Raw genomic sequence first — 12049 nt, forward strand, 5'->3', positions numbered from 1 at the left:
AGAGCATATGTCCCTCCCCCCCCAAAAAAACTCATTCAGAATAAATATGTTATTTAGTAAGCAGTGTTATATGCATTTATGAGTTAACAATAAGAAAATAAGGTGCAGTATAAAATTTGGGAAATAGTTATCACATGTATGGTAGCTCTATGGTACATCACGGCATAGAGTACTCAGGCCAGATGTCAACATAAGCGGACTATGATGTAACAATGCACTGGACAGATGGGTTTGTCAATACGAACAAAGGATTTGTTTGTGTAACAGATTCCAGTGCATTGTGTATCCAAGTCTGTGGCTTCCTTTTGTGGTCCCTTTGAATTTCTCCACTCTATATCCATGATTGTATGTACAAATTAAACAGCAAAAAGGATCACACAAAAAATCACCAGATGGTATATTGTGTCGCCGATACGGAAAAAAAATTCACAATCTGCGACACTGGCGAAGCCCAGGACAATCCCTTCTTGGGAGTCAATGAACCAGAAAAACATGTGACTGTAAAGTCAGATGTAAAGTTAAGAACCAGAATAAGGAGAATTCAGTTGTATGCATTAATATGAATGTTGATTGAAAACAAGATTATTGGGTCAGTATTGATTAGAGAGACGTGACATGACACTTAAAACTCCCAAACATTTTGTTTTATTAAGAAAACCTGCTTCAAGCATTCCAAAATTACAACAGTGTGCAGACTTTGGACAATACTGCTGAAATATGTCACAAGATGAATCTTGTAACAAAGATCATACCCTTTAATTTAAAAATCTGAATGCAGTGAGTGACTATGATGGCACGAGCTCTATCAAGAACATAAAAGACTTCATAAGAGCTTGTATAGCAAATAATAATTCAATAATTATTTTTTTAAAAACAATTCAGATGCAAGAAAACGATGAAACTGCATTAGGTGATAACCATCAGAAAATATGCAAGAAAGACAAATACTGTTATAATACCCACAAGACAATATTAATACTGTCATAATACCAGCTAGACAAAATTAATACTGTCATAATACCAGCTAGACAATATTAATACTGTCATAATACCAGCAAGACAAAATTAATACTGTCATTAACACCAGCAAGACAATATTAACAGTCCTAATACCCACAAGACAAAATTAATACTGTCATAATACCCACAAGACAAAATTAGTAATATAATACCAGCAAGATAATATTAGTAGTGTCATAATATGACAAATTAAATACTGTTTAGAGTTGCTACTTGATTTGACTTTGATACTAGGTACACAAAAAAGACATGACTTTGATACTAGGTACACAAAAAAGACATGACTTTGATACTAGGTACACAAAAAAGACATGTCTTTGACACTAGGTACACAAAAAGACATGACTTCGATACTAGGTACTCAAAAAGACATGTCTTCGATATTAGGTACACAAAAAAGACATGTCTTTGATACTAGGTACACAAAAAAGACATGACTTTGATACTAGGTACACAGAAAAGACGTGTCTGATACTAGGTACACAAAAAAGACGTGACTTTGATACTAGTTACACAAAAAAGACATGTCAGCTAGAAATATTCTAAACATATTAGGATCAAATTCTGAACAAATGATTTGTGAAGTCTCGTTATTTAAAAAGCTAAAATTCTTACTGGAGGACAACAGACATGATGGAAGATGGAGGAATTCCAAATGTCTGAGAGCCAAAAAGAGCTGTATTCATTCAAATTGGTATTGAGAAAGGATATGAGGACATAATCCTGGTCCTATATCAATCTGTTCATGTGATGATTTGAAAGAATTCCCAAAATTACTAATGAATGGGAAGCAGATATATATATATATATATATATATATAGTGTATCCCCCAGGGGTGTAAAACTGAGGGTAAAAAAAACCCCTTGGTGTGAGAACTTGGCGTCGAATAAAAAATCTGGGGGTCAAAAATGTACTGACAATTTTTCATCTGACTCGTACTTTTTTCAGCTTGAAATAGGATATTGCAACTTGCACAACATACTCTTGCTCTCTCTCTCTCTAAACACACAAATAAACCAACATGCACAATTAACAAACAAATGCACTGTCCATTCAAAGAATAATTTTATTACTTCATTTTTCTTTTTACTGTCGTACAGTCTCCTTATAATCTTCTGAAGCAATATTATAGACCAACACATTACATGCAAGCCAATACAAAAAGCCTAATAAATCTTTTTAACCAAACGGCAGTTAATTTACTGCTTGTCATAAAAAGTGTACTATCATCGGTTTGATTGTACTTCGTCCTAGAACAAATTTATCCAAAACTCAAGGTGGCTAATGATTCATCTTGTTTCTAATAAGTTAAACTTGAACTTTAAGATCTTTCTTTTATTGCAGCAAAGTTAAAAACCAACAAAATCTGCAATGACCCCCTGACAATGTAATCCAAATAAATGCATTTGTCTCGGCAAGTTTACTGATTTCTTTGTTGTGAAATAATGTCTTGTGTTCTCCAGATATCTTGTGGCGAATGAGGGCAGTTTTAAAATTCTTAAACCCTGTCACAAAAGGATTATTCACTTTTGCAGTCTTCGCAATTAGAAGTCACACCAGCAATCCTGATGGATGTGCCGTATTCCAGTCAAGGGAATTATTTTCTCCATTGTTCATTAAGTTAGATCCACAGTTATTCTTTTGCGTTCTGCTTCTTTCACTTTCTTCGCTAATGATTCTTAGTGCATGATGTTTTAAACTGGAGATCACTTTCTAGTGCAACAAGCACTGATGTTAAACATTAAGATGACATCTTGCTGAGCTCGATGGAAATCACGAGTGCTCGCGAGATTAGGGGAAGCTACTCCGTCATAACATTGCCTATGCTAGTCTAGTTCCTTATTTTGTATCTTCCCTGCGTTGCAATCTGCTATACTAATAGAGGAGCGCAACACTGGGAGTGAACAAAGCAGGGAACTAGTCAATGCATATGCTCAAAGCCAACCCTTGTCCAATGCATTGGATATTAAATAAATCCTGAACACATAATGCGAATCCTTTGCATCAAAAAAACGCACGGCAACAAAATGTGTGCATCAATTTTCTCAAGCGTGCGTCCCTGACGCACAAATGTGCTTAAAGGGAAACACTGATATATATATATATATATCAGGTAGAACATGACCATACTGTCAGAAGCAAAATTAGTACAAATGTATCTCCTATAGACATTTAGTGATATATCAAGAAGTACTTATAAAGCCTCTGCAAATAGAAAAAAAATCTACATCAGATTGTATTTCCGTGCACATATTATAAATTACAATTTCGTTGTGGATGACAGAATCCTCTAGGTCCCTAAGCCTAAGCTCCAATAGGAGAGGATGATCCTAAATGGCTTTTCCATAGTAACTCCGGACAGACCAGAAGATCAAAAGCAATCCGATTATCACTGACAAGATCACGATTCTGAAAGGAAACATGGAAGCTATTCTGAGAGTAATTAATTTATCACATATTTGGTATCTACAAAATGAATGCGATAAGAATTGGTGGAAGAACAAAAATAATAATATTGTCTTTACTTTAAGATCTAACTCGGTTAATTTCCCTTGAGGCCCTCTATAATATATATATATACACACACATATATGTGTGTGTGCGTGTGTGTGTATCTATATTGTTTTTAATTTTGGTACATGACTGTAGATTGCAATGAGCTATAAATAGAGGTTCACAAGTTCTAAAATCAATATTAATAATGTGAACCTATTTACAGTTTGGGGTAATTTCGAAATTGAATATTATGCCAGGTGGGTTCTATTGTGATGTTAGGTTTTGTGAAATGTGTCGTGTGATGTATTACAACGAAGATCGAGAAGGAAAATAATGTGATGTAGAGCCATAGGGTGTATTTAGGGACATAGAAGTGGACAATTAATACAGTCCTATTTTCCTATATTCTTGTTTTAATGCTGGTCTGCAGATGTGTTTAATGCTGTGTTATGATACAATTTTGAGAGGAAATTTTTTTGGGGGTGGCATTTATTCATTGGAATTACAAAGTGCTCATTGACTCTGAACTAAATTATTATTATTGAATTATTGTAAATTTATCAAAAGGAGTTCTGGACAATACCATTTTGATGCATCAAGACTGTTGGTATATCAGCACATTCAGGACCTGGAATTCATTTTGAACACACTATTCTTTTGGACTTGTGATTAAACTTTTTAATATTATTTTGGATTTAATCCACAATACTTAAGTTCTTAAATTTTCATTTTTATAAATAATATAAATTAAGTGTTTGTGAAGTTTTATGAAACTGGTTGGTTTTGCTTCTTTCTGATGATAGAGTCATAACAATATATTAGGATTAGAAGTAGAGAGATATTCATGCATTGAATTTATATACATGTATATATGACACTTTTATTAACATACTTTTATATAATCTAAAATAAAAAAAGCAAAACAAGCGAAGATAAATTTGAGCAACATTGCAATAAAGCCCAGAACTAAAACTTGTATGTTTTTAGTTTCTTAGTTAATATGTAGGTTTGAAATTCTTCATATATATTTTTTAATGGATTTAACTGAATCAGCAGATCAAATGTGAGCAGGAAGTATTTTCCAAATTTCAGCCCTGAATACTGTAGATTTCCTTGCAATTGTTCAATGCAAGGTTTTCGTAATTCTAAATTGTTCAAGTTAGTAACAAATTTTAAAGTAAAATGAAATCAGTACAGAAAGCAAGGCTTTCTCTCATCTTGTATATTTTAGACTAATTCTGTCATACCCTGGTAACAAGTAAAGTCTTATCAAGTGCCCCTATAATGAGTGGTAAACATTCAAGGAATACAGAGAGGTTCACTGAGTGTGGACTAATATTCATAAAAGTCACATTAAAATCCTACTGATAATTATAGTATTTACAATGAAAACATCATGAGATACAAGTCTAGAAAGAGATCGATATAATAGTCACTTAAATGTTTAATGCATCACTATGGATACACATTAGTTAGTTATAACTGTTTTTAAAAAGAATGCCTTCCAGCTCTAAGAGTACAGATCAAATCAAAAGCAAATCAGAACCACGTATTGGATAACTTTACATGAAAAGTTGCCAGTGTTTTATAGCAAGGTGGTGTGTGTAGTGTTCATGACTTAATATGTAGCTGCCAATCCCAGAGAACAAAATTACTGACTGCTTATGACAAAAATGTTGATTTTCAGGAACAAATATCGATTTTTAAAATTTGAATGCATATGTAACTACCGGTACATGTATTGACAAAATCTACAACCATCATTAAAGTAAGGCAGTACGTTACTTAATTATTTAATGTCAAAAGATGTATGTGTTGCACTCTGAACAAGTACCCTGGGTGCCCATATAGAAGGTGCGAGAGTTGTTGTTGTTGTCGTAGAGTTTAACGCCATTTTTGAGCACATGATAGTCTATACATAGCAGCCAGTATTAATGGTGGAGGAAGAATCCGGGAAAACCTCTGAAAGAACCAACATCCCACGGGAAGCTACTGGCAAGCTTTCTCACATACCCACATAGGCCGAATCCGAAACTCGAACCCATGCAGACAGAGGTGAGATGTCAGTGATCCATAATGGAGAGCGCTTTAGACCACTCGGCCACTCAGGGCCCCGAAGGTGCAAGAGTGTAACACACTCAGAGACAGGCTGTTATAGGAGCCTTTTCCACACCTTGTTTTTTTTTCTTCTCCAGTCATGATCGATTCCAATGAAACATCTTTCATTGATGACCTGAATTCTATGTGATTTTCTTACTGAACTGTTTTTATTCTAGTACACAAGTTATCTCTTGTGATTTTACTGTCTGGAAAACACATGCGAAATAAATTGCCAGCAACACTAATAACTGAAACAAGAAGGTTCATTCCTAAAAGAAATTTAGTAAACCGAACTGTGATCGAATTACATCTAGGTTCACTCTGGTATTTATAAATGTTGTATGTGTGTGTGTGTGTAATTTGGATTTTTAATGTAGCTTTAAAAAAAATTCAATCATATCACTATGATGTCTGCAGTTTGACAGTTTATAGTGACGTCTAGCAGTGGGGCATCATGCTGCAGACATGTAGCATGATGTCCCGCCCAGTCACATTATCCTGACACTAGGTTGACCAGTCCTAACACTAACATCATAATGCTAAGTGCCAAGTGAGGCAGCTGTTAGTACCATTTTTTAAAGTCTCTGGTATGACTTGGCCGGGGATTGAACCCACAAGCTCCTGCATCCGAGGTGGATACTGTAACCACTAGGCCACTATTGTGGTCCTATATATGTTATAAGTTTTAGCTGAGCTGTTTATGATGAAGAAGCAAGCTGGTGTTTATTAACTTTTCATGCTGTTTTATGTTATAGGTGCCTCCATGCCCAATAGTGAAATCACATTTCACATTTTTGCAAACATAAACCTTTCTCTTTTACTAGATGGTTTCACAAATTTAAACATGATGGCACAATTGTCCTTCCAAGTCTGTTTTCTTTTCTCTCTGTCACGTTATACATAAGTAACTATAGCCAGATTGCAACATGGACCCTTAGGCTACTTATTCACTTCATAAATATTGCAAGTGTAAGCTGACATAAAAAAGACGGGTGGGACACCAGTTGTATATAACATGGCCATAGGAACTTGCTACTGGCGCCTTATCTGACTGTGTGTGATTCACAGGTAAGTGGCATGAATTGCTGGTGTTGGGCTCAAAGGAACATCGATTGGGAATCATAAATCCACCCTTGACAGACTGCCGGGGAGGGAGCAATGTCTGCTAATTATGTAGACCATAGGTGAATCGACATCCACTCGGAACTGAGCAAGGCGTGGCCACCATTGGAATTGCAAGTTTAAATCCAGTGTCTTGAAACTAAACGTCAGTAATTGCTAAACCATCTTGCGGAAATTACATAAGGAAGTTATATGCTACTCCGACATCATTCGAAACATTGTTATTCTGGGAATTACAAAGGAGCATCGGAAAGGAAGCTTTTAGGGACCAGAGGAGTTGTAGGAGACAGAGAAGGGAAATACCCTGGTACAGTTGGTCCTGAGTCTCTGGGAGACAAGAAAAGGAGAGAACGGAAGTGGAGGAAGTGGAAGGGTGAAGGACGTGGTTGTTGGACTGAAGGGGTACTGGGTACCAGTCAAGAAATACTACAGATGAGTAGAAACACAGGACAGGAGGAAAATCTATCACACTAAGTCAGATGATCAAATAGGCTGTGACTTGGTCGAGTGAAAGACGAGTGATTGGGTTTTGAATATTGAATTTCATCTGAGGAAGGACTATATGCAATTGAATGGCATTAAATTTGCTGTTTATTTGAATTTCACCTTTTGTGTAGTCAGTAATTTAACTGTCGGCATCGCTGACTGGGGGCTCGGAGCTTTGCATCTCTATCATTACTTCAATTTCTAACAAAAGCGAGCCAGGGTGGGTCTTCTCTAATAATTAAAGATAATACTGGGAGCACCCTACCCCAACCTTAGGTAGTCTACGAGACCTTTACACTCTCGTGGAGAAAATTCTAAATCTTCTGCTTTTCTTTTTAATATGATTAAAAGGTGGATATTACACAAATGAGATACAGTGATAGCGGCAACTGTTTGCACAATCCACTATGGCGGTCACTGACAGGCATGGTAGCCTTGATTTTGAATGTACCAATCATATTTTAGAACTCTTGTCTTATATACATGCAGTACATTTCTATTCGAATGGAACCAAGTGCCTTATCTAAACAGAAAATTGCAAGGAATTTTTTAAAATTATAATCGAAAAATGGATTTTGAACAAGAAAAACTTATACCCATATTCAAGTCCTAAATACAGGACGAATACAAGATAAATGAGACATTAGTTTTCTGCAAGGATTATGACCCCCCCCCCCCCCGGTCAGTTGAATTACTTTCACTTTCTCTTTTAAACTGAGAATTTTTCTTTTCCTTGATGAAAAGTTTATCTTTTTGCAATAAGTTATTCATGTTGCCAACTACAATACTAAAAAACAATTTTTTATATATATAAACAAATTGCTGTGTGTTTTTAAAGTGATCTTTTCACGTGATTCGTTAGTCACAGTCTGGTTGTTGTTGTTGTTGTTCTCGGGTTTAATGCCATTTTTTAGCACAAGATAGGCTATACATGGCGGCCAGTATAACTGGTGGAGGAAGAACCCTGGAAAACCCAGGGAAGAACCACCGACCCACGAGAAGCTACTGGCAGGCTTTCCCACGTACCCACCCTAGCCGAGCCTGAGACTTGAACCAACGCAGACAGAGGTGAGATGGCAGTGATCCGGAATGGCGAGCGCTTTAGACCACTCGGCCACTCGGGGCCCCGTCGCAGTCTGGTACCCTATTGTTTTTATACATTTCTTTACACTAAGTGAGTGAAGCGAAAATGGCTTCGATATGTACCATTAACATCAAGCAGTTTTGACCTCGCGGCCATTAGGATTTGTAATCTTGACAATTATTGTCAGTAGTAATAGCCACTAATTATCAAAGTGAACAAGCTCAACATCTTTACTAAGGGAAACAATAAAGGCTATCAAACCATTTTCCTGCTGACTTGTGTACTGTACATCGATGTTGCCACTTCTCAACTGTTAATACTGTTCAATAACTGTAATCTTAACAATTATCAGAGTGACTAAACTGGACATCTTATGATAACACAGCAGTAAGGCTAAGTGGATTACATGTACTTACCCTTTTGTATGGATTAAAATTTGAGTCTTTCTCGGCTTTATGGAATAAATGTGGCTTCTCGTGAGGTGTAATTGATATAATATTAACCTTAGTGGTACATGTACTTTAGTCAACACTTCTTTCAGTAACGAAAACCTGATATCAGGAAACAGAAATCGGATTACTTAACACGTTATGAATAAAATACTGGTTCTGGATACATATTCAGATAAAATGCGACCATTTGTGAGGGGTAAATTTTATATTATTGCACTAATATGCTGGCCGCTGGTCACGTTATCCGGGTGGCCTTTCGTGAGGGGTACTTTTGAACACAAACTCGTTGGTGCCAACGGATTCTGGCCGTAAGGAGCGGGTGGCTGCTGGTCAGGGGGGTCATTCGAGAGGGGGACTACTGTACACAGGTAGCCACAAGTCGGGAACCATCTCATGACCAATCTTCCAATTCTTTTTTTCAACACAGATGTTCTTTCAAGCAGCTAAATATCTGAGTATTATATGGGAGGGGGAGAGAAAAGTAAAGAGCAGTATACAGACAGCGAGCGATTGTGGTGGAACTAGATAAGAATAATTTTAAAAAATGCAATGACTGCAACTATGTGTATGAAAAATAATGAAAATCCTTTCAAACTAGTACAATATAGTATGTACAAAGAAAATGAAAGTGATAAATCAAAATATTGGATGTAATTGTATTAAAATAATTCCGCAAAGAACTTTAAATGATATACTACTTCAATAATATATGTGTATCAATCAGCTTAAAAGCAATCCATTTTATTGTTTATTTTGGACGATTCCATCTCACAAATACAGTGTCGTTTTAAAATGCTTCTAATCAGTGGTAGAGATGGAGGCTTTTTTTCATGGTGCGCAATATGTATCATTTATATATCAATAACATAATACAACCCTCTATACATATCATTTACAAATACTATACTTTTTTAAAAACTACTGGTGCCAAAAATATATTAGATGACCAGCAAGAAATTCTGTAAAAGTCTTTTGATTAAACCCTTTAGAGCACGTGTTGAAATATCGAAACATCTTTTAAAAGTATATGAACATCTGCTATGTTCCTTTCACTCTAAAATGGGTGAGCTTTAACTATAAAATGCAATAAAGATGTGCATCACCCGTACAAAATAATTAGGCAGATTCCACCTGGAATTTAAGCAGACTCCAGGCAGAATCTGCCTAAAATGTTAAAAATATGGTTAATACAAAAGCAGACATGGAAAATTGGAGAAGTCAAAGATGAATCCATTTAGAGCCCATCTAACTCTAAGATGGACTTTTATCAAATTCTTGCTATATAATACATCTTTAGGCATAATTTTGGACTTGGTTGATTTTCCACCCACCATCTAGGTGGAATTAGGAACTTAGTCACTGGCATCTATAATATAAGAAAGGAGGAATCTGGACTTTAAACTTTAAGTTTAGTTTCTAACCAACATCTAGGCAGAATGAAGAACTTAGTCATTTACATAAATTAAATAAGGCAGAATTAGGACTTGGATTTTGTGTGTCTGTAAAGTTAAATGACTGAAAATATAGTGATATTTTGTGATTGCAATATCACTGACATTTCAATAAAAATATCAATAAGATATAATAACATTTATTGTTTCTTGTACAATTTGAATGATTTTCAGCAGCATTTGTATTTTCTGTTTCTGACAGCTGTAATTTTATTGTTTATTTTGGGCACAATTTGTAACTTCTTTCCACATCTTTCCTTGTTAAATTTTTTTCTTCAAATTTGTTGTTGTATTTTTGTTTAACTTCAATTGGATTTAACTGCCCTCAAACAAGTTTTCATCTTGTTTTCCGTTTTGAAACATAATTTCATTTTTCTCCTGACCTGAATTTCCTCAATATGGACCCATTTTTTAATATCATCTCTGAAACTTTGTTTTAAATAATGCTCTATCCAGTCCCATTCTGCAACGAGCTTTCTAATAAGTATTTATTCCATTTATTGTTTAACAGATGATCATTGTATAAAGCTTTCTGATCGGTTAAATTTTTGTAATTGCCCAAAGAATCGTTATGTAACAGAAACTGATGGGAATGAGCATGTTTGCTAAATATGGCAAGTCGAATTTTCCAGCAGTATACGAGATTGAATAATCATTTGAAAAATGTGCGGCAATGAGAATAGCTTGAATGCAAAGTCGATGGGAACGTAATTGGTCAATCTGTATGAAAACTGAACGCCAAGACAAGCATTTTGCTTTTTGTGCCATAAAGTGCTATACAGTAACGGCTAACATGCTAAATAAGACAAAGAATTGAACCAGGAATCAGGATGATTTCAAAGTTATACAACTCCAAACTGATTAACTTCAGAATTTAAGGAGGGACAGCATGTGGGAATTGTTGCCAGATACCCATGTCTATCAAAGATAGTCATATCTTTGCGGAATTTTCTTGGCTGAAAAGTAGAATCTACTTTCAATATCGTGAGGCATTATTGTGTATATTATCAAAATATTCTAGATGTGTTAGAATTCAGTGTAAAGTAAGAGTAATTATATCATGATAAACGTATCTCATTTTTGCAATATCCATTTTCTATGACTACCATAACGTCTACTCGAGTCAAGCTGCTATTGCCCTGCATGGCTACAAACTTAGAGTAAACTGGGCTATAAGGGATCAGGCAACTCTTCAGTTATTGATTGGAGGCCAAAAAACGACGTCATGTAACACATGCAATTCTGTCGCTCACTCAACCAATTTTTGCCCAGAACAAACGTGCATGGCCACACCCATAGTGAACATAGCCAACAGAAAAAAACTGGATATTGACAAGTACGGTCAGCCTAGATAGATGTATGGAAAAGAAAAGAACTTTGTAACAATTTTAATTCCATACGTGGTTGCCACCATACTAGTTGCCAGATTTTGCATACCTGCATTCAGTGCAGGGCCAAAACGCATGGGGCAGCTGCATGCCCAAACAATACATTACAAAGTTATTCCAGCACGGGTACACGTAATATCAATACCCATCGTAAATCAGCGCCAGATAAGATGCAACAAATCTGACCTACTTTCTCGCCACATGCTTCCACCCCCATTGATATTAACATATTGCAGCATGAACTCCGTAATCATCCAACTTCATTAAATATTTGTCTTCCAGACTGTAACATGGTTTTGACACAATGGTGCAAAAAACTCACTTGCCTACAAGAGTGCAAAAACTTGCTTTCTGCTTCTAAACAACCATATATTGTTGATCAGTTATTGGCAAAGGAATGTGCCAAAGGATTCATGCTTGGCCCTTTCCCATCTCCACCATATCAAGAA

The 12049-nt window shown here is 35.8% G+C and overlaps 1 protein-coding gene across 1 annotated transcript in view; it reads right to left on the reverse strand.

The window, feature by feature from the left end:
- Nucleotides 1-629: 629 nt before the first annotated feature.
- LOC149798503 (uncharacterized) overlaps nucleotides 630-12049 on the reverse strand; it is a 60833-nt gene continuing 49413 nt past the window's right edge. Inside the window, exon 15 of the mRNA XM_089957304.1 lies at nucleotides 630-3430. Coding sequence (XP_089813430.1) covers nucleotides 3352-3430 — 79 coding nt within the window. The 3' untranslated portion in view covers nucleotides 630-3351. The remainder of the gene's footprint in view (nucleotides 3431-12049) is intronic.

The sequence above is a fragment of the Sinohyriopsis cumingii genome, chromosome 5 (genome assembly GCF_028554795.1).
Source record: "Sinohyriopsis cumingii isolate HCF-2022 chromosome 5, ASM2855479v2, whole genome shotgun sequence".
Classification (NCBI taxonomy): Eukaryota; Metazoa; Mollusca; class Bivalvia; order Unionida; family Unionidae; genus Sinohyriopsis; species Sinohyriopsis cumingii.